The following is a 23,966-nucleotide window of genomic DNA, read 5'->3' as shown; positions in this document are numbered from 1 at the left end:
TGGACTGTAACTCCTGAGCCAAACTCACCTGACGCAGAGAGGTAAAAAGTGAGCTGAGGGGGCAGTGCCAGCCTGTTTTATTTGGGGTGTGTTTTTAAAAATAATATAGACTACGTCCCTAATGTTTTACCTTTTCTCAGCTCACTCATTATAATCTCTCACCAAACTAGCAGCTACCTCACCTCCTGTTTTTTCTGCCTCTAGCCTAACCCCACCTTCAATCAATTTTCCATTCAACACCCAAGTGATCTTTTAATAACACAGATCTGGTTATTTTTTCCCTGCTTCAAAACCTTTTATAGTTTATATTTTTTCCAGCTGTTTGAAACTGTGGACTATAATACACATTTAGAAAATTACATAAAACATATGTAAGTGGATTTGTAAAGCAGCCACCACCAGGTCAAGGAATAGAACACTGTCAGGCCCCAGAGGTCCTCTCTATGTCCCTTTCCCATCAGGTCCCTTACCCCCTCGACCCCCACCCTGTCCTGCTCCACCCAAGGAATAATCACTGTCCTGACTTTTATATTAATCACTTCCTGGCTTCTCTAGCTCCTGATTTTAAGGGCCTTGTTTTTGGGTGGTGATTAAGTGAAACCTCACTGTTCACTGACTCATGTCCTCCAGTGGAAAAACAGAGTCTTTCCCTCAGCCCCACCTAAAGGTTTAGCAGAGATACCAGAGAGAGTAGCCTTGGGGGAGATGGAGAATGGTGAATGGGGCCAGGTTGCTTGCTTGGACAAGGTGAATACTGCCATTAAATTGGAAGGCTTCCCACCTGGTCATGTCCCACATTCCACCTTAAGCCTTTGACATATTCTCCCAGGATTTGATGTTTCTGAGGTTTGAGGACTGATTCTGTGACACAAGTCCACTGCTGGCCTAAATGGTGATGCCTTTCTGGAATTATCATAAGTCGTCTCTACTTTCAGGTAGACACTCTGTGCCCCCTGCCCCCTGCTGGGTCCATGGCTGAGGTTTCGGTCCCCACGTTCCCCTTGGCCATGTATCTCTGGGCAAGGCACATAGCCCTGCTCTGACAGCTAAAGCCAACACCATGCTGCTTCTATCTTTTCCCCAAGCCAAGATTCAATTCAATAATCCTTCTGTAGTTGAAACTGCCACTGACCACCCCTATAAGGTTTTCATGCATTCATTCAGATATTTATCGAGTGCCTCCTATGTGCAGAGCGCTGTGCGAGACGCTGGTGTTGTGGTGCAATGCTCCATGCTTTAGTGGAACTTATCTTCTAAGATGTTAGAGGACGTCTTAGAGAGACAGACATTAAACGACTAAGTATTCTATTAAATATTTAATTGTAATTGTGATAGTCTGATGGGGTGTCAAGAAAGCATCACATTCATTATCTTATTTATTACTCATTAAAAAAAAAAGCCCTATGAAGTAGTTGTGATTTCTGACTTACAGAAAAGGAAACTGAGGCTCTAAGAAGTTAAGTAATTGGCCTAAGCTCATTCAGCTGTTCAGCTACAGACATGAAATTCAGCCTGGATCTGTCATTTCAGAGCCTGTGAAATTAATCCTTATGCGATAGTGTCCTGCTTCAGCCGATAACACTGAGTTCCTCAAAGGGCCTGGCCTGAGGGTTAAGTCCCTAGTTAGCATAGTTTCTATACAACAGAAATAAGAGTATGCAACCACACTATTGAAAATTTCTTAAAGGTACTTGAGGGGAAAAAGCCCTATTGTTATTTTTATAAAACAATGTTATTACAAGTTGAAAGAAAATAAATTCACAACGGTACTAATATCACAGCAAATACAATTTTGTGGGGTGCAGAAATTCTAGTTGTCCTTTTATAGAATGTCTTTTCTATTGTTGTAAAGATGAGCATAGCTACAATTTTGCATTCTCACAGTTTTCACTTAACATTACAACAAAACTATCATGTTGATTAAAATGTATATTAATGACTTCTGATGCAGGATAGTATAATGAAAGTATGATAGTCACAATAATAGCTAATACTTCAATACCTCTTATAGAGACTGTTCTAAACCCTTCTATGTATCAGCTCATTTAGTCTATTGAGGAAGATACTGTTATTATTTCCATTTTATGGATGAGGAAACTGAGACACAGAGAGGTTAATTGACTTACTCAGGGTCACAAGCGGTGGAAATGAGTTTTGAGTTCAGGCAGTCTTGCTTTACCATCTGTACTTGTAACAACTCTGAAGTCATAGAAATCTGGGTTTGAATTTACATTCTGCCTATTATAAGCTATGTGACTTTGAACAAAGTAACTAAAAAGTGGTAACAAATAATATTTACTTTGCAAAATTGCTGGAAGATAATACAATAAATATATAAAATGCCTGGTATGTAGTAGGTACCCAAATAACTTAATTATTTCTCTGTTGTTGGACATTTAGGTTATTTCTGGTTATTAATAACACTGCAATAAATATGTTTGTCCATGTGTTTTTTCCCCTATCCTGAGGCTAGATCCCCAAAAGTGTTACTACTGGATCAAAGAGTGTTAGCATCATATTGGTTAATTATTGCTAAATGTATTTCCAATAGACTTTTTTTTCAATTTGCAGTATTTGAATTTATCATCTGCTCTACTACCTTGTTAGTCTCAATTTAATATCTGAAAAAGATAGGAATAGATAAATTTTTTGACTGCTTATCATATGCTAGGCAAGCTAAGTGGTTTACCATATACGATCTTAATCACTACAACAACCCCAAGAGGAAAATATTATCTTTGTTTTACCTGTGAAATGGCAAAACCAAGATTTGAAACTCTGGTATGCTTGATCCAAAGCCTTTTTAACCTCTATACTTAAACTGCATCAAGTAAAATAACCTATTTTAGTTTTCTAATTTAATTTGTGTAAAATAATACTTTGTTATATCGATTTTATTTATTTGATACCTGAGCCTGAAAAATGTCCGTAAGTATTTTCTTTTTTAAAAATTTTTTTCAATTATTTTTTGAGCATTTAAAAAATAATTTCACATTTTCATTTTTTAAATTTTATTGTGGGGGAGGTAATTAGGTTTTTATTTATTTATTTACTTTTAATGGAGGTATTAGGGATCGAACCCAGGACCTGGTGCTTGCTAAGCATGTACTCAACCACTGAGCTATACCCTCCCCATGACCATGACTGTTTTCGGTCTGTATTTCCTCTTATGAACTTTCTGTCCATCTACTCTCCACAATATCTAACCCATGGACCCATGATCCAGACTGTGCTAGAGTGCTTCACAGACAGAACCTCATTTACTTCCCAAAGAGCCCTTTTTCGTGAATGGCTAACAGCGTCCCATGTGGACCAGTTTCAGGCTGATGGCCACCACCCTTTTCTGGACAACACTAAGAACTTTAATTTCCTTCTTCTAGGCTTAACGAGGATTATCCTCTTCCATTAGTGCATTTTTATGAGATTTATTATAATTTACAGAGGAATAGGTATTCACTTTGGTCAACTACTGTAACTGATTGTGGTTTTATGATGTGTACATTTCAGCCGTCGTATTAAATATGGGTTAAGACTTGGTTATATGTTATATGCTGGTCAATGTCTTTATGTTTAAAACTCTTTAGATATGTTTTTTTCTTTTCTACATTGGAGGCAGTTGAAGCATCTTCATTTAGAAAGCGTATGTGAAAGTATGAACTGTGTATGAAAAGTGAGAGCTTAGCAAATGACAAGGATTGTGATAAATAAGCATACATGAGCTCATTGGATATCTATATGTATTTGTTCAAAGACTGGATGTGAATACAGAAATGTAAACACAGCTTCATTTAGGTGGGGTATTTGGAATACAGTATATTTTCTTCCTTCTAAAAAACATTTTGTAAGGGAAGGGTATACTTAAGCGGTAGAGTGCTTGCGTAGCATGCACAAGGTCCTGGGTTCAATCCCCAGTACCTCCTCCAAATAGAAATAAATAAATAAACCTAATTACCTCCCCCTCATCAAACAAACAAATGAAACATTTTGGAGTAAAGAAACTGCAAATAGATGTCTAAGTAACAAAAATACCACTAATACTACTTTGCCTGCCAAATGCACCTGTACTTAAAACATTGTAATCCTAACGTTGGTCAGAGTTCAGAAATATGCTGTCTCATACATTGCTGTTATAACTTTCTGGAGGCAAAATTTGTATACCTGTTCTGACATATGTTTGGTAATGGGGATGGGCATTTAAAATGGGCAAATTCTTTGACCACCTCTAAGAATTCATCTGGAGGAAAAAACGAAAGATATTTATATAGATTTTGGCCACCTATTGTAATATTGTTTAGAATTATTGTTTAGGAAGATTGGAAGCAACTCAAATTTCCAGTAATTTAAAGACACAGGTTAAGTAACTTATGCTGTACCTTGTACAGTAGGATACTCTGCCACCATTAAAAATAACATAGAAGAATACAAATTGATAAGTAAAAAGAATAAGTTACAAAACCACAGTGTGGTCACATCTTCATTACATACATGTAGATAAAATGTTGGAGTGTAATATTACAAAATACTAAGAATGATTAACTCTGATTAGTGGGGTTATAGGTGATTTTTAATCCTCTTTTTTTTGGTTTTCTGAATTCTAAAATTTCTCCCATTAATATGCATTACTTTTTAATTTAAAGAATCTATATTTAAATTTTTCCTTTAGTATTATGAGATCCCATTTAAACAATTTAAAAAAGCAACAATAAAAAAGAATTTTATGTTTCCTGTAGATGAGGTATTTTTGTAGAAAAAGTAAATATTATATTTATTAAATATGAAGGACTCAGTGAAACCTAATTGAAAGAATATACCCAGTTCTGAAGGCCAGGTGCTAATATTGGTTTATAATGCACTAGAAGTCCCACTGGTATTTTAGCAACTTCTGGAGACTTACCATAGACAGATTAGAGAAGACCTGGATACATTTTAGTAGGGAAGGTCTAGACACACCCTAGTTCCATACTGATTTACAGTAACAATACTACCCAAGCAGAAGTGAACACAGTACCCCCCCGTGTAGCAAGTGTGCAAACATCTGTTGAGTTGAAATAACTCATTTAATGTGAATCAGCCTATCACTTGAACATACTTATCAGCATTTCCTGACTTTTGTGCACGTTAGGGTGCAGCTCTTTGCTGCTTCTACTACAGTAACGTATCGTGTTACCTCTTAAGTTAATTTCTCCCAGCTCCATCTCCGGCCTCTCACTAGGGACCATCCAGTCCCTCATTTTCAGTTATTCACAGGACATTTAAAATACATTTTTTAGTACATTTATTGCCATATCGTCACATTGTATTTAACTAAAGTTGAACCTCTTGGTTTACTCACCATGGTTTAGCTATGCTTATCCACATACTCAGTTGCCCATAGGATTGTACCACAGTCCCCATAAATTTACCTGTCTATTTGGTGATAATTGTGTACACACTCAGGGCCAGTTCAGCCTTGTCCCCCATTCCTACTAGTAGCACCCTTGTTTACTGGATGTAGAAGCCGGAGTTCCTAATTCCACTCCTTAGCATTCATGCTTTCTGTATCCTGTTGGAGGCTTGGAATAGAAAATACTGACCTGCAACTGTAAGCATTGAGGAACTACCTTGAGAAGCTCTGGAGACACTCCAACTTTGAGTCCCCTCTTCCACTTGGCAGGAGGGCCAAGTGTGATTTTTCCCACTCCATAATGTAACTTATATTATGTTTCCTATATAATAATGTAGTCATCTCGTCCAAGGCAAAGATATTGTGGTCTTGTGCTTTCTTTTTCCTTTCTGCTCTCTTTTGGGAATGACCTTAATTAATTTACTGGTAATTAATTTAGTAGTTGGTGAGAAGAACATTCAATAGATTCAGTCCTGATTTCTAGACTTTTCTGGCCAGGAACTCAGTTCTGTTTTCTTGTCTTGAAAGGAAAGATGTAATATAGTCCACAAACCAAATCAGCTTACTGTTAGCTTAGCCAGCGCACACAGAATCTGGTTTCTCATCCATCCCAACTTATCAGGGCTCAAGAGGGATTCTGGTCCCTTTTCTTTATTCTGTCAGTGATTTTTCCTAATTCCCCAATTTCTCTTGTTGCGGCCGCTTCTAAGGAACTCACATCCCCTTTGTGGTTGGCTGAGAAATACCTTTTCCTTTTGACCTATCTTTGTTCCCCCAACCCCAACCTACCCCCATGGTCCTGCTTTTTCTTTTATACCCTTTTCCTTCCTACTCTCAGAGTTCCTCTTTTTTTGGTGAGATATATCAGTTCTTCTGTCATAAGTCCGCTCTGTTTCATTCTGTGATGGGGTGTTGGAGCCTGGAGGTCCAGCAAGGAGAGGTGGGGAATAAGAAAAAAGGAGACCTTCACAGTAGGTGAAGGTCTGACCTCAAGGTAAGTTATCTGAAAAAAAAAAAAAATCTTGTAGGGGAGATGGTATACCTTAGTGGTAGAATGCATGTCTAACGTGCTCCTGGGTTCAATCCCCAATACCTCCATTAAAAATAAAAATAAAAATAAAAATATAATAACAATAAATTTAAAAAAACTCTAATTACCTCCCCTCCAAAAAAAATTTTCAAAAAAAAAATCTTTCACACTTTCCAAATTAACAGTTCTATAGGCATTTCCTATGTGATGTTTTACTGAAAGAGTATCTTCATTTGTCATCCAGCCAGATGACTCCACGAGAAGGAACAGAGTAGGAAGAAAAAAGCCATTCTGTCCCATTGCTGAAGGTGGCAATCAAGACAGCTAAACAAGCATAGGTTACAACCACACTACATTCATCTGTGAGATTTTACCAAATTAATTTAGGTGTATCTTACAAAAAGGGCCTTGCCTACAGCATTCTCCCCGGAAAGCATTCCACAAGCAAGCAAAGCAAAACAAACAAAAAACAGTGTAACAAGAAGTATGTGCTAGGCTCAGTTCTGGAGATTTTTAGAATAAACTGCTCTGGGACTTGGCATCTTTTCAGCAGCCCTGGAATCGATGGCAATTTGAGAATTATCATTCTGAAGGTGCTTATAAGCCGAGATAGCTGAAAAATTGGTATAACTTGAGTGGAAATATTTTATAGTCTTTCATGTATTTGTGCCAAGTCCTTAAATTCCCAAATTAGCCCACTTGCATCAATCTTAGTAAAGTAAAAATAGGCTGTATTTTTATCAGTTCAGCATCTCTCCTAAAGCCAATTCTGAAAATCCACAAGAATTGAAACCCTGGTAAGAAACTAGGACTTAAGAACGGACTATATACTTGCTTTTTAATAGGTCACCTGTGTCTGATCTAACTCTGGAAACAAAAAAATGGCCATTGGAACAATACATGCTGGCATTTGTGGTCCAGCAAATAAGCAGGCAGTGGCTGTCTGTTGCATTTGTCTTCCTTAGTTGGAAAAAGCTTACACTCCTATACATTAGATGTTATAATAATTAAATGATCTATTTATTATTTTGAATGTATCAATTTAATTAGATTCTAGATATTTGATAATTCTTTGTATTATGAACTCCCAGCTAACAAACATCTCATGACCCTAACTTTTTCCCTCTCCTTGCAGATTCAGTTATCAGGTTATCCTGAGCTAATTTTGAAATATAATGATGGATTTGGATGATTTGTTGGAACAAATTTCTATTCTCAACTCTCTCTTTTATCTCTCTATCTCTTTGTGTCATCAAACCATTATTTTAGGCCCTCCCTTCCTCACTCATTTTTTTTTTTTTTTGTAAAGAGCTAGCTTTTTTTGGCTTTTTGCACTTTTTTTTGTTCTTTAAAAAATTTTTTTCTTTGGTTTGCTTGTTTTTTGTGGGGAGCTAATTAGATTTATTTATTTATTGTAATGGAGGAACTGGGGATTGAACCCAGGACCTTGTGCATGCGAAGCACACACTCTACTACTGAGCTGTTACCTCCCCACTCCTCACCCATTTTTCTATGACTTAGTTATAAGTGTCCTTAAGTAAACTCCTACAGCTAGACGCACATCCTAATTAATTATGTGAAAATGCTATATGAAATATAAACAACTAAGGAACAATAATTAACAATGCCTTTCTTTTTTACTTCTTGTTGCCAGTCACATGAGAAAAGTTCTTTTTCTGTTTCCTTATTTCTCTCTATTAGTTTACCCTGTGGCACAAAATGGACCATAATCATGGGTGAGAAATACAAAAGCAGTATCAGATACACATTTATGAGAAAGAAAAGGAAAGCCATAAAGTTTTTTTGTGTTTTTTTTTTTAGGGTTTGCTTATCTGTTTGTTTTTTGATGGCAGTGCTGGGGATTGAACCAAGGACCTCATGCATGCTAGGCATGCACTCTGCCACTGAGCTATACTCTTCTCCAAGGAAAGCCATTGTTTTACAGAAGTGATGTTATACATAATTGTCAGTGAGATCCGTTTGTACAATCATGAAAGAACTTAGAAATCATAATTGTAGGAGAGTGGGAAATACAGGAAAATTACTTTGGGGTCCAATTGGGGAAAATCTAAAGTACCTGGCTAATGAGTTTTGACTTCTTTCTGGCAGCAAGAGGGGTTTGCTGCAGTAGTTTTTAGCATAAGCAAGATAAAAGCATACGTTAAAAAGATAAAGTTAGTATAATTATGCCTGATGGATTTGAATGGGGAAAGACAAACATGTGTAGATGAGTTAAGAAGCAACTGTAACAGTTCAAACTTTAAGGGAAAGGTCTGAATTAAGGTATCTGTATGGGCGTAGGAAAGTTGATGCAAGATATTGCATGACAAGAATCAGTTAAACTTGCTGACTGAGTTAGAGGTGTGAATTGTGTGTGTGGGGGATCCCAAGGTGACTGAGTTTCTAGAGTATGGTGGCCCAGAATAAAGATAGTGCTATTGGCATTAACAGTGGGGACAGTAATGATTTTAGTTTTGTGGTGAGTTTGAGATGGCAGTAAGATACCCAAGTGGAAATGTCTAGGACATGGTTGGAAATGCAGGACTGGAACTTAGTAATCTAATCTCAATAAAGAAATTTGAGAGTTATCCAATAGGGGTTGGAATTATAATTCAATTTGAATCAGTTAAATAAATTTTAAAAACATTGGTGTACCTTCTGTAAGAATAGATGATATCTCTGAGAAAAGGTACGTCATGAGAAGAGCAAAGAGCTGAGGGCTTCACTTTGGAACTTCAGATAATTCACAATTAGAAGATATAGGCAGACAGAGAGGCAGTAAGAAAGAGGGAGAAGTGAGAAAGAGAAGTCAGAGAAGAAAGAGAACAAAAATAATGTAGACTAATAAGGGCAAAGGAAGGAGGAAATTTCAAGGAGGAAATTTCAAGAAGTAAATTAAGTTAAAAAGAATGAAGACTGAGAAGATGCTGAGGGATCTGACCCCTAGGAAGTAATGAATGATCTTCAGGTGCCCAAGTCACCATTAAATATGGGCAAATGATGAAAATTATTTTCCGTATTGGTATTCAGCAAATATTTATTAGCTATCACAGATTTTTTTCCCCTTAACTTTCTCAAATTGAGTAAGAGTTTACAGGGTTAAATGTACTAAATATGCTTTCTTTGAATAAGGGAGTTAAAATTTGGTACATGGCTGATTCATAAGAAGGCACCGAAGAGGAAAAATCATTTCCCTTGACCTGAAATTTTCGTCTACAGTATAATACTGGCAAGTGAGAATAAGTTTAAGGTGATACTTCACTGTCTTTTTCAACCATATTATGTTAGCATCTGACTGGCCCAGATCATATTCTACTGACAGAATATGATACTCTTTAAAGATTATTGTTTGGTTGAGATGTGGACTTGAAGTTTGGGTCATATATATATATATATATATATGAATATATATCAAATATATATATATATATATTTATTTATTTAATAGTATATATATTTTAAAGCCTGCTTTTGGGACTGAAAACTTTGAAATTTTGCTAGCAATAGAGAGATTTTATTCATCTTAAGCTCCATTTCTACTTAAAATAGCCCATAGTAGCTGTAAAGAAAGTAAATCAAAATTTTAATATTTGAAAATTTGAGTGAAACATAGAGTGTGTTTTCAGAAGATACTGTTTTTTAAAATATTCACCAGTTTCACCTCCTAAGTTTTAGCTATTTGTAGCTCAGCTGCATTAAGTGTGATCTTCTCACTTCTCCAAATGTCACTGAACTCTGTTGTCCTTATGCTCTGGGGTTCTGTCCTGAATGGAAACAGTCCTTAGCAGATGCTAAAATGGCTCAAGTGGAATGTCTGGGCAGTGGAGAAGGACAGCTCTCTAGAGATAGCTTCCTACCCCTTTTCTCTAAGAAGATTTAATTATTGTAATTTTATTACAGGCACTGAAAAGACAATCCACCAAGTACAAGGCAGATAAAACCTATCCCACAACTGTGGCTGAGAGGCCCCAGAATATCAAGAAAAACAGATATAAGGATATCTTGCCCTGTAAGTTTCATTTCTCCATATAAATTTGTACTTTCTCCAAAGTTCAATCACCTTACTTCTTTTTACGCATTGGTTGTTTTCCTAATCCTGGAACATGGCTTTGACAAATGAGTTTGTACTGTATGTGACTGTAAAAGAACATTCATTCATTCATTCATTCTTCAGACACTTAACGAGCATCCACAGTTCACAGCGATAGTTCCTGACTTACAGAAAGCCCTCTGACCAAGCCCTCTTAATTGTTCCATCCTTCTTTTGTATTATAGATGATCATAGCCGAGTAGAGCTGTCCATGATAACCTCAGATGAGGATTCCAGCTACATTAATGCCAACTTCATTAAGGTACACTCAATATTCCGTATTTCTCACCTAAACAAAAGGTGGGGGAGAATACTGGACAAGAAGAAGAGGATATTGTTTGTAGACACCCCATCTAATTTCTTTTCCGCTTTAGGGAGTTTATGGTCCCAAGGCTTATATTGCCACCCAGGGACCTTTGCCTACAACTCTCCTGGACTTCTGGAGGATGATTTGGGAATACAGCGTCCTGGTAAGTGCAGAGTTGCTTCTGTTACTATATTCTCTATGTGTGAAAAACCTCTCCATGACTGAGGTTTTCTGTGTATTAAAATCAATACTTCTTTGGGGGGAGGGTTAGTCACTAGAATTTTAGTGTTCAGGCACTTTTTAGTCAAAATCATGTCTCTATTGATCAAGGAAATATAAGTTCTCATCTTGACAGGCTCATTTGTTAACAAGAATTTACTGATTTGCATAGAGAAAAGGGAAGTGCGGACAGAAGGAAAGAAGGGTAGGAGCAACATTTTATAATTTTTCAGGACTTTTTTTTTTTTTTTTTTTTGGTTACAAAATAAAACAAAACAGAAAAAGAATGAATCATTCTTTTTGACTCTGGGACCCATGTATTAACTGCTCTTTCTAACTCTATCAGATTTAAGTTTCTGTTTATTTCATCCCCCTAGATCATTGTTATGGCCTGCATGGAGTTTGAAATGGGGAAGGTGAGTTGCTTTCCAATATACCTAAAGGTAAAGGAACGTAGAAAAAGAAGAGGTGAACCTGGAACGAGAATTTTCCTTAAGTGTGTCTTGGTAAAAATTATGCTCGTCTTCCTAGTTTTCAGTTTGGGAATGCCAAATGACTCTCAAGGATTTTTTTTTCTCACCCCGAGAACCCTTGTTGTCCATTTTTCCAGTAGGCTCTGTGTTTTAAAGTAAAACAAAAGGTATACTTTTTAAAGTAGCAATTTATTTTCCTATTTTGATTAATCAGACATTTTTAACTGCCGGTCAGAGCTCCTTCTCTGCTGCCCAACATGGCCTCCACTAGCCTCTTGAACACTTGGAATATGGCTGGTGGGATGGAGGAACGCAATTGTCTTATTTTAGTGAATTTAAACTTAAAGACTGATTCAGTTCAGCTGTCTGAAAACTTTACGTTTGGAATAACCTGGGTATGTCGCACTTTCTCAATCATAAATTTTATGAAATCTAAAAGGAAATAAAATATTTCCAATTAAAATTTAGCATATTCATTGAAATATACTGTGAATGTAAAACACACACTAGATTTTGAAGACTTAGTTTAAAACTGTCAGATACCTAGTAACTATTTCATATAGATTACATGTTGAAATATTGATATTTTGGGCTAAGGTATATTATTAAAATTAATTCCACCTTTTTTCATTTTTGAATGTGGCTATTAGAAAATGTTAAATTACATATTGTATTTCTATTGAACAACACCCTTCTAACCCACTGTTACCATTCTGAGTTGGTACGGTTGCAGGTAAAACCAAGGGAACTTGGTATTGCTGTTAGCTTGGGCAGCTTTATTTTAATCCTTTTGAAATACTGAAAATGTTAGATCCCTATTTCCACTTCTTCAGACTTCTAGGAAGTCTGATTTGTATGTCCTTTAATTTTCCCATCCTTGGAGAAACCAGACTTGAGTTGAAGCCCAATGGGGTTAGAAATTCCTAACTGAAGGTGGAGGACGCAGAGCTGAATTTGCATCGGAATGAGGGAGTGGGTTTTGTTACCTAGAAAAGATTAGAATATATGGAGGGAAATCACTACATTCTACTTTGTGCAACAGAAAAAATGTGAGCGCTACTGGGCTGAGCCAGGAGAGATGCAACTGCAAGTTGGTCCTTTCTCCATAACCTGTGTAAGTATGATGTCTGTTTCCACTGTGGCTGAGCAAATGCTCCAGGGTTTACTTTATAGAAAATAGTTTTTTGAATACTAGTCTTTGAAATAACTAATGTTTTCTTTTCTTTTTCATGGGGGAGAAGTAATTAGGTTTTGTTTGTTGGTTGGTTTAAATAGAGGTACTGGGGATTGAACCCAGGACCTTGTGCATGCTGAGCACACACTCTACCACTAAGCTATACCCTCTCCCCTGAAATAACTCACATTTTAATTTACTTCTTAGGAAGCTGAAAATAGAAAATCTGATTATACAATCAGGACTCTCAAAGCCAAGTTCAATAGTGTAAGTATGAACACTAGAGGTAAGCCTGATCAGAGCTTACAGAGATCAGGCAAGTAAATATATATGTGTGACTCAGTCTGGGCATGAGACAAGGGGAAATGGTGGGGCCTTTGAAGTTCTGGATAACTCTTCATATCCAAAAGAGACCTTTGATGTAATCTGTGCTCTCCAATCTATTCCACACAAATGGCACACATATAAAATGATAATATTTATAAGGTGAATAGGGCCTGGGAACCAACTTGAGAGCTCAGGCTGCTGGGTTTTAAGCAAAGGGAGTTAGTGTATCAGTGTGCCTGTGACCCATTTGAATCACACCGGTTGGGAAGTTCTGGTTTGGACTATTTTCATGTCTACCTCCTCTTGTGAATAGAGCAGATAGGGGCGGGCCAATAGTAAGTGACCTGAAATTACTTATAACTGTTTTTAGAGGGTATGTGGTCACCAGAGATCTATAGGGAAGGAAGCTCCATAAACTGGAAAAGATGTAGGTGCTGTTTAGTAAGCCAGAGTAATTTTGTGGTAGAATGAGATGGAGTCCTAACCTTGAACTCTCCTTTTATTCTGGCTATTTTTTTAAATAGGAAACTCGAACTATCTACCAGTTCCATTACAAGAACTGGCCAGACCACGATGTGCCTTCATCTATAGACCCTATTCTTGAGCTCATCTGGGATGTGCGTTGTTACCAAGAGGACAACAGTGTTCCCGTATGCATTCACTGCAGGTATGATGCTGTTGAATGAACCTTCTACCCAGCATAAACCAAATGCCACAGTCTGGTCAGGACTTTTACTTTAACTGAAGGAAGATTCACTTTGTTGGAATTTAAAGCCTACATAGAACACGGGCTCCTAGTTCTAGGCTCACTTTTCCACTTGATCAGAAAGGAAAGAAGCTTAAACATGAGAATGATTGAAAGAGAAGGGTCAATAGCAGAAACAAACTATCATGAATTCAACCTAAGCATTCAATTAATATTTTTCGGATAAGTGACCTGTGAACAGCACAGCTCTAGAGACTCTTGCTGTGAGAAGTTGCCTGGGATGTGTCCTGAGGTTCAGGGTGGCACGTGGCAATTGACAAGCCTGTTCTGGGAAAAGGTAGGGTTTAGAAAGTTTGGTGGCCTCTAGGTTTCTTCTTCCTCAACTCTGCTGGTGAAATTTTCAGCTACTGTCAATGATCCCCTCTGCAATTATACATGCTTCTGTGATCTTTCATTTCAGCGCTGGTTGTGGAAGGACCGGTGTTATCTGCGCTATTGATTATACGTGGATGCTGCTGAAAGATGGGGTGAGTTTCTCTCCGCAGGCACGTGCCATTTTCTTACGTTGCTACTTTCAGACTTAGGTATTGTTTGGTTCTTCAAAACACCTATCGTCACAATTCATCTTTTCTAGAATATTCACTCGCAGATTTGCTTTGTCAGACAATGAATTCAGTTCCTAAGTTGGTGATTCTCAAAATGTGGTCTTCAGACAAGCAGCATCAGTATCACCTGAGAGCTTGTTAGAAATGCAAAATCGTGGTCCCACCTTGGATGAATTGAAGCAGAAACCCTGGAGGAGGGGCAGGGGCGGGGGGCAGCAAGCTCTCCCAGTGCTTCTGATGCGGGCTATGGTTTTGAGTACCCCTGGCCTAAATTACATAGTTATATAAATTACATAGCTCTACTGCTTTAGCAGATGAACTCAAGTTACTGCAAATTTTGTGTTCCAATCTATAAATTTTTAAAAAGTCTAACAGGAAATGAGAAGTTTAAAATATGGGCTTTGGACCCATCTGCAAACTTCTTTTATTTCTTAAAACTCTCATACTTGCTCACTACTGAGATTCCTCCCTCATTACATTTTTAACTTCAACCTTTGAGCATCCCATGTGAAATCATTTTGAAGAGTTTCTTCAATATTTCCTAGGCTCTAAAGTATGATGCAAGTGATGAGAAACCTCATTTGTTTTAAAAATACATTCTCTTTCTGCTCTTATCCCATGTTTGGAGAGCGGATTTCATGGAAGTAACACTTCTGAGAAAGTGGCAATCATTCATTAATAAAGAGAGGAACAAAGGAGTAATATATTTCTGCCTTTTATTTGGTAGATAATTCCTGAGAACTTCAGTGTTTACAGTTTGATTCAGGAAATGCGAACACAGAGGCCTTCATTGGTTCAAACTCAGGTATGCACTGTGATAAATAACATAACATCTCTGACAGATATCATATGATCTTGTTTATATGTAGAATCTGAATAAAATACAGATTTTATTTACAAACCAGAAATAGACTCACAGACATAGAAAACAAACTGTGGTTACTGAGGGAAGAGGGAGAGGGCTAGATTAGGAGTTTGAGACGAATAGATACACAGTACTATATATAAAACAGATAAACCACAAGGACCTACTGTATAGCACAGGGAACTATTTAAAAAAAAAAAAAAAACATGTCTGAGTCTGGCTCCATCTCTCCGTTGAATAATAGTGAGGCGTCCAAAAACAACTGACTGCTTACTTTAACACCAATCTACTATCAAGTGCGTTAGTCCGTTCCCATTTCCTCTAACTCTGAATATCCCAGTATTTTTCCTGTATCCCTTGCCCTGAGCCAGATTCCTTTCATTCCTTATATTTTACTGTCTGTTCAGAACAGTGTTAAGAAAACAGTATAATATTTCTCACAAAGGCTGTTGAAAAAATTCAACAAGCTGTTTGACTTAGAAATAGATGGGTCAGGTTAACTTGAAATTTTGTAGTAGTAACTCATTTCTGAAACCATAGAAAATCAGAGATTTATAATTTATACTTCTAAGGTGGTAACAGAATCTGGAGAATGCAATCTATGTGCTTTCTTTAGGAAATAATAAAAAAGAGAATCATTTGTAATCTTGTCACCTAGAGGTAGCCGTTGTTACTATTTTTCTGTAGCTTCTTCTGGTCCTTATTGTATGCATGTTAAAAAAAATTACCAAAAAACCCCCCATAATTACAATGATACTACATATATGATTATACATGTATCACAGTAAACACCCCACATCACTCACACTTGTTCACTCCATTAGGAATTCTTTTCCCCTGGTTCCTCCTATTCAGCTCATGTTCTACCTCCTAGGTAAAACATTCCCAGTCCAAGTCTCTCACATTCTATAATATTAATTCCACCCATATTTCAACACCAATAATTTTACCTATATTTCTAAATGATCTCCACCTTTAAGATGAAGTTTAGCATTCATCCATTCATTCTTTTTATCAAACACTAATTGATATTTATTAGGTAACAGGCACTTTTGCATAATTTGTTAGAACCACTTTTTATTGCTTAAATAGCAAGACCCTGAAGTGTTTAAAGCGTTCACAAAGGAACTTGCACATAGGGTTAGCAGTAAAACAACTGGCAAAGGCAGTTCAGGTATTTTCATCTAGAAATTGTGAATTGAAGGGAAAAAATGAAGAGCTATTATAATATCAGCCTTCTGTTTGGCCCACACAGGTTTTCCACTAATAGTTAGTGGAAAAAAAGAATTCTTTTTCATGTGTTGACTGTAGGTGTTTTCTATATTCAACCTGTAGGGGGGAAAGTTTATGTGAAGTGAAAGCAAAGGCTTAAAAGCATCCATGTATATGTATAAAGATTCCAGGAAGTATGCAACCAAGTTTTATAATATTTAATTGTAATACTGAATTGTTGAATAAAGCCATACTCTATTTCAGAAAAAGCCCATTTCAGGCTGACTTTTTAAGAGTTGGAAGACAGCTGAAACAATTTTAAGTTAGCCTCCACATTTTGGCATCATCAGCAATGGGGGAAACAAGTATCTTCCCAGCTGTAGCTGTCTTTTCTGACACTAACCAGGAAATAGCACTGTAACCAGATGAGAGCTTCCTGTCTGATTTTTCTCTCTTCTTAAAATAACTGAAGAGTGTACCAATGGCTGTGTTGGGTGATATAGACTGCATTGGTGTCCTGTGACAATTATTTTTGGAAAAAGTTATACTTTATTTGTATAAGATTATGTAAAGTGTTGGGGAAAACCCTGAATAGGCCCATTCAGCTGAAAAGTAGATCCCAAATCAAGTGCCTACGCAGGTATAGGGTCCAAACTGGAGTAGTAAAAACCCATAAACCTTGTAATTGTAGAGGTCTCATTTCCCTATGGTGGAATCCCTTTATAACCACAAATTTCCAAACTCTATTCAGAGGACTACTTTTCTTTGACAGAATTTCAGCAGCTTGAGCTAAGTGCATAAACTAAGAGTCAAAAGATTCAGGCTCTAACCCAAGCCCTGGAAATTGCTTCTGAATGACCGTGGACAAATTGTCTGCAAACAGGGATAACAGCCTCTCTGCTTTATAGATCAACGGTGGGAGTCATCTTGAATAATGCATATTGAAGCTGTCTATTTAGCATCTTTCTACCACATCTAAACCACATCTAAAAGATGAATTACAAAAAAAACTATATCCAGGGTGAAATAAAAATTTTAAAGTGTGAGCAAGGAAAACAGAATTGGAAGCATAACAGTGGAAGGAAAGATAAATAAGAAAGTGGGCTTAGAACCTAGAAAGCATGCTGCAAGTTCCTTGTATTTAGCTAGAGGTAGATCAAATATTTAGCTGTTTCTAGCAGCCTAAAAGTGCTTTGAAATCTGACATGGGGTACACACACATAAGGCACTGCAATTAAACTAATGTTGATAGTCTTTTCAGATCAGCTATACTAGGATTTGATTTGTGTTCATATTCCTGAAATCTGGTTAGTTCACCAAGTTTTTGTTTGTCTTCATTTATTCTGGCTTGTGATGGTCTTCAGGAACAGTATGAACTGGTCTACAATGCTGTATTAGAACTGTTTAAGAGACAGATGGATGTTATCAGGGATAAATACTCTGGAATAGAGGTAAATTTTAAACTTGGTATTTTGTAAAAGTGTTTTTTTAAAGCTCCTTTATTATTTATTTTATTTTTTAAAGTTTTTTTTTCATGTTTTATTTTGGTCAAGGGATCTTGAATTAGTTGCAGGACAACTTATAATTTCTCATCAGGACTAAATTTTAATGTCAGGTGTGCATGGGACTACACTATAAATCTCCTGTGGAGAAGGACAATTTAACTGAAGTACTTTAACTTAGAAAATTAATTTCTTGGTTAATCTATTGCATATAAACTTGGAAAAAAACAGGAGTGAAGGGATAGGCATAAGTTCTGTTCCCATGTTTTAGTTCTGTGGCACATTAGAAGTGAGAATAAAATTATAATTGAGTCCTGATGTGATTTTTCAGGTTACTCTAGCTTTATTTTGATTTCATATGTATCATCAAATTTTGAGAATATTAGGTATAAAACAATAAAAACAATTATGATTTGGCCAACTTTTAATTAAAAATATTGAGCATTCTAGATATGTTATTTTGATCTCATCACAAAAATCAGTAAGCCAAATACTGTGTAATCACAAGGTATTAGATTCTGAACAAACCTTAAGAAGGCAAAATTATTGATTTACCTTCCAGCGTGTGTGTAACATATACAATTAATTTAATTTTTAATATCACATTTTGTATTATGAATCTGAAAATATTCATTGAGGACCTCCTGTTTTCACAGCATTAGGAATACAAAGTATATAAGACCTGACCCTGATCCTAACTCCTGTCAATTGAATGATGAAGCATGGGGAGTGAAAGAAAGCCAAAAACTTTTGAGGCGAGGGAATGAGTTGAGCAATCCTATAGTTAATGTCAACTCTGAAGAAAAAATTGGGGGGAAGGAGTTGGAAACAAGAATATAGTCGCCAGATATTATCACTTATATCCTATTCATGCCTATTTCATTGGCTAGTACTCCCAGAACAACGTTAAATAACAGAGATGATATGGATGACCTAATTTTAATGAAAAAGCTTCTCATGTTTCACTACTAAGTGTGATACTGATTTGATTGGAGATACTTATTTTTTTAATTGTTTAAAGAAAGTATTCCTTGATTTCTATTTTATCAAGAGTTTTTTTCTACGTGGGAAGGTATAGCTCAGCAGTAGAGTGTGTGCTTAGTACGCATGAGATCCTGGTTTCAAGCCCCAGAACCTCCATTAAAAAAAAATGAATAAATAAACCTAATTACCCCACCCAAATAGATAAATAAATAAATAAATAAATAAATAAATAATTTTTTAAAAGAATTTTTTTCAGAAGGAATGTTGAATTCTGTCAATTGCATATCTGTGCATTTATGATCACTTGGATTTCATCCTTTGACATATTGATACAGTCATATCCTTGGATTTGTTAATACCAAACCATCCTTGTACTTAGAATAAAACCTTCTTGAACAAAGAATATTCTTTTAATGTGCTGCTGTAGTATGTAGGTTAATATTTTATTTAGGTTACAGGAAATGTCAGTAATCAAATTTAGCCTAGTAGCAGTGCCATGGATCCAGACAGTTGGGCCCTTAATCTTGTAGATGGGAACATGGGAACATGGTTCAATCTCTCACAGAGGGAATTGGTTAAAGCCAGCCAAGGAGGATTTCTGTTTCTGAGAAGATCAAGTAGATATACTTTTCCCTATTGCTCCCATTAAGTACAACTAGAAACTCTAGAAATTATATATAAAACAAATATAAGAAGAGTTGGAAAGATGGAGAGAAGACAGACCAGCTAGGGACCTTGAGACCTGAGGAAAGATATGATGGTGAGTTCCTTGGGTTTTATTTTGCCTCATATATCACAGACTTGGTACTGAAGAAACCAACAACCTGGAAATGCCAACAGTGCAGACAAAAAAGCCCCAACAAAAGCCCTCTCTCTTGAGTCAAAGGAACAGGAAAAGGGCAGCCCCACAGAGAAAACTTTTAGATAATAATTACTCTACTTTAGCCAACACCAAAGAAAAAAGATGGCCACCAACCCCACCGATGCCAGCAAAGAAGTGGAGAGCCTAGATTTCCACACTCACAAGACTATAATAAAGAGCACGTCAAGCAGAGCTAGGATTTTCATCCCCACTGGCCTGCAATGAGGTTTCCCTGCAGTGTCAGTGGAGATCATGTGGGGAGCCTGAGTTTCCACCTGGCAGTGACCTGATACCCCAATGCCTCCCCACTGATGTAGTATCAGCAGAAGCCTAGTGGAGATTTAGGAGTTTCACCATCATTCGGCATTAATAAGGCCACCCCCACCACAGTGTCAGTAGAGCTGACAGGGAGAGCCTCTCCCATGATGTCTCCATTCCCGTGTCAACAAGAGGTTGTGAGAAAACTGATGGAGGTAGAATCCACTTGACAATAGCAAGGCAGTAATGAGGCAGCACCCTCTCCACTCCTTTTCCCCTGTCAGAATGGATTAAAAAAACCCACCCCAGCTAAAAGAGAAGGTTTAACTAAGATGCAGATAACAATCCAAAATCCAGATCTTATGACAATCCAAAAATATCTAGGTTTTGTATGAAAATCACTTGTCACAGCAAGAACCAGGAGGATCTCAAACCAAATGAGTAAAAGACAATCAATAGATGATGACACTGAGATGATAGAGATGTTAGAATTATCTGACAAAGATTCTAAAGCAGCCATGATTAAAATGCTCCAACGACAATTACAAACATGCCTAAAACAAATGAAAAAAATAGAAGGGCTTAGCAAAGAAATATAAAGATGTGACAAACAAACACTATGTGGAGAAGAACCAAAAGGAAATTTTTAGTGTTGGGAAATACAGTGGCTGAAACCAAATAGCTCAGTAGATGGGCTCAACAGCAGAATACAGGGTGCAAGGAAAGAATTAATGAAATGAAAGACAGAACAATAGAAATCGCCCAATCTGAACAACAGAAATAAAATAGACTGAAAACAAAAATAAACAGAGTCTCAGGAAACTAAAGGATTATAACAAAACCCCTAGCATTTGTGTTATTGAAGTCCAAGAAGGAGAGGAGAAAAAGGTGGATTTAAAAAAGTACTGAAAGACTCATCATAATTAAACTTATGAAAACTAAATACAAAAATCCTAAAAAGCAGCCAAATAAAAATGATCTTAACTGTAGGGGAAAAGCAATTAGAAAAAAATATTTAAACATCCCTGAAAGCAGGATATATTTTACAGTTGATGTTAGCTTGGGTTCCATGAGCCACAGTAACAGATTTCATAATGTGATCATTGCTATGAAGACAATAAAGATTGAGATTGGCTGGACAGGTGTGTGGGAGTGTGATTTTTGGTTGAGTGGTCAGGGAAGGTTTCCTTATGTTGGTGACATTTAAGTAGAGAATAATCATTTAGAAGGGGCAAGCGATGCAAAATCTGGAGCAAGAGTCTCAATAAGAGGGAATAGTAAGAGTAAACACCCTGGATTGGAAATGAGTTTGGTATGCTTAAAGAATGGCAAGAAAACCAGTATAGCTGGAGCACAATGAGGAAGAAAAGGTAGAACGAGATAAGTATGAGGATTTACAACATAAAGATTGAGATGATAAAATTTCTATAAGTAGAATGTTCTTGAGAATAAAGTTGCATTTTGAATAAAGAACATTTTAAAACTCCCACATATAAAAAGATGATGATATAAGCGAATCCTTCCTAATTTCTGTAATACTATTTACCCTTTATTCTGATCCTTTTGACCTCACTATGTGAACAAGTTCTTGCTGGGTTTAATATTTTGGAAACTCATCGGACTGTTTCATGAATTATTTTAAATTGTTATATTTCCTGAAAAATAACTTCTCAGTCTTATGATTGTTAAAATCTCTCACTGCCATTGCTTCACTAAAAATCAGTCTCTTCTCTTGAAGATTCATACAAAGTATTCAGTTTCTCAGCAAAATCCCAATCGAGAAGCAGGCTCTTATTCTCCTAATTTAGCAAAAAGGTGAGTATAATTTTAAACGTCTGAATGTTGTCTAATATAATGTCTAATATGTGTCTGGGAGGTGAATCTCATGCTTATACCTCATTGTGATGCTGAGAAGAGGATATGGGAAGGGGCCTCTTTGGGATATGATACCATCATTACTTTCTTTTTGTTTCAGCAGCATAAAAGAAACAGAAGTGATGAACCAACAGAGCCAAGAAAGGATAAGGGCAAAAAGTGCAGAAGATTCTTCCTTTGACCTCACATCTTCTGATATAAGTAAAAAGGAAGGGTTAGTTACACACCCTGCTAAACAGAGCAGTTCTTTAGAGTTTTTGGAGCTAAACTGTGGTTGTAACAAAAATGCTGACACAACCATGAAATGGGAGACAAAGCCATTTCCAGTGGTTGGGGAGCCTCTTCAGAAGCATCAAAGTTTGGACTTGAGCTCCCTTTTGTTTGGAGCACGTCCTAACTCTAAACCTGTAAATGCAGCAGGAAGATATTTTAATTTAAAGAAGCCAATAATGCGAACCAAATCAACTCCCTTTGAACTGATGCAACAGAGAGACACCAAAAAGTTGGACAGCAAGGAAAAATTTTATTTGGAATCTCAACCAGACAATTCTTGCCTTGAGCAGGCTCAAAAAGTGATGCATATTTCTTCAGCGGAACTAAATCATTCACTGCCAGATGACTCTAAGCATCAAATGTATAATGCCTCTAATGCAACACAGCATGACTCTATTGCTTTTAAAGTACGTTCTTGCATGTCTTTAGTGGAAGATCCTTATTTTTCATCATTGTCTCCAAGTACTGCTGTTTCTAAGATGTCTCTTGATTTATCTGAAGAGCAAGATGGAACTGCTTTACCTTGTTCTTCACTGCCAAACTCCTCTATAACCCTCTTTTCTCATAATTCACATGGTTCTTTAGCACTGAATCCTCTGACTAATTTTCCCCCTCCACTGGACCAAGAGACAGCAGTAGGTAAGTTATTTTAAAAGTTTGTGTGACATTTTATTTTTAAAAAATTAAAAATTTTTAATTAAAGTATAGTTGACTTACAATGTTGTGTTAGTTTCTGGTGTACAGCATAGTGATTTAGTCATACATATGTGTACATACATGTTCTTTTCCATTATAGGTTATTACAAGATATTGAATATAGTTCCCTGTGCTATACTGTAGGACCTTGTTTTTTTAATCTATTTTATATATAGCAGTTTGTATCAGCTAATCCCAAACTTCTAATTTATCCCTCCACTTCCCTTTCCCCATTGGTAACCATAAGTTTGTTTTCTATGTCTGTGATTCTGTTTTTGTCTTGTAAATATGTTCATTTGTGTCATTTTTTTTTAAGATTCCACATATAAGTGACATTATATGGTATTTTTCTTTCTCTCTCTGGCTTACTTCACTTAGTATGATAGTCTCTAGGTCCATCCTTGTTGCTGCAAATGGCATTATTTCATTCTTTTAAAAAATTTTTTGCATTCTTTTTCATTGAAGTATAGTCAGTTTACAATGTTGTGTCAATTTCTGATGTACAGCATAAGGTTTCAGTCATACATTTACATACATATATTCATTTTCATATTCGTTTTCATTATTAGTTACTACACGATATTGAATATAGTTCCCTGTGCTATACAGTATGAACTTGTTTATCTATTTTATATATAATAGTATCTGCAAAACTCGAAGTCCCAATTTATCCCTTCCCACCCCCTGTACCCCTTGGTAACCATAAGTTTGTTTTCTATGTCTATGAATGCTTCTGTTTTGTAAATAAGTTCACTTGTATCTTTTTTTTTAAGGTTTCACATATAAGTGATATCATATGGTATTATTCTTTCCCTTTCTGGCTTACTTCACTTAGAATGACTATTTCTAGATCCATCCATGTTGTTGCAAGTAGCATTATTTTATTCTCTTTTTATGGCTGAGTAGTATTCCATTGTATATATGTACCACACCTTCTTTATCTAATCATCTGTTAATGGACATTTAGGTTGTTTCCATGTCTTGGGTATTATAAATAGTGCTGTTGTGGCATGCATGTGTCTTTTCAAATATAATTTTCTCTGGATATATGCCCAAGAGTGGGATTGCTGGATCATATGGTAAGTCTATTTTTAGTTTTTTAAGGAATCTCCATACTGTTTTCCA

General features: G+C 36.4%; 1 protein-coding gene, 1 long non-coding RNA gene and 1 other non-coding gene across 5 annotated transcripts in view; 1 reads left to right on the top strand and 2 right to left on the bottom strand.

Annotated features, from left to right (window-relative positions):
* LOC123612622 (uncharacterized) overlaps positions 1-23,966 on the bottom strand; it is a 50,802-nt gene that overhangs the window by 7,175 nt on the left and 19,661 nt on the right. The gene's annotated exons all lie outside the window — the stretch shown is intronic.
* The window catches only part of PTPN22 (protein tyrosine phosphatase non-receptor type 22), a 45,310-nt gene that overhangs the window by 4,258 nt on the left and 17,086 nt on the right, over positions 1-23,966 (top strand). Inside the window, exons 3-14 of one of the 2 annotated variants that reach the window (XM_045506212.2) lie at positions 10,314-10,422; positions 10,689-10,765; positions 10,878-10,973; positions 11,407-11,445; positions 12,545-12,616; positions 12,884-12,943; positions 13,528-13,670; positions 14,170-14,236; positions 15,042-15,119; positions 17,756-17,842; positions 21,736-21,812; positions 21,976-22,784. In XM_045506212.2, the coding sequence (XP_045362168.2) occupies positions 10,314-10,422; positions 10,689-10,765; positions 10,878-10,973; positions 11,407-11,445; positions 12,545-12,616; positions 12,884-12,943; positions 13,528-13,670; positions 14,170-14,236; positions 15,042-15,119; positions 17,756-17,842; positions 21,736-21,812; positions 21,976-22,784 (1,714 nt within the window). Of the gene's footprint in view, positions 1-10,313; positions 10,423-10,688; positions 10,766-10,877; positions 10,974-11,406; positions 11,446-12,544; positions 12,617-12,883; positions 12,944-13,527; positions 13,671-14,169; positions 14,237-15,041; positions 15,120-17,755; positions 17,843-21,735; positions 21,813-21,972; positions 22,785-23,966 lie in introns of both variants that reach the window. The other variant, XM_010968461.3, reaches the window with a different exon arrangement.
* On the bottom strand, positions 7,832-7,904 carry TRNAA-CGC (transfer RNA alanine (anticodon CGC)). The gene has a single exon. It is a non-coding gene; the product is annotated as a tRNA-Ala (tRNA).

This window comes from Camelus bactrianus, chromosome 9 (assembly GCF_048773025.1).
Source record: "Camelus bactrianus isolate YW-2024 breed Bactrian camel chromosome 9, ASM4877302v1, whole genome shotgun sequence".
Lineage (NCBI taxonomy): Eukaryota > Metazoa > Chordata > Mammalia > Artiodactyla > Camelidae > Camelus > Camelus bactrianus.
The sequence above is the reverse complement of the archived record's forward strand: the minus strand, read 5'-3'. Positions and strand labels throughout refer to the sequence as shown.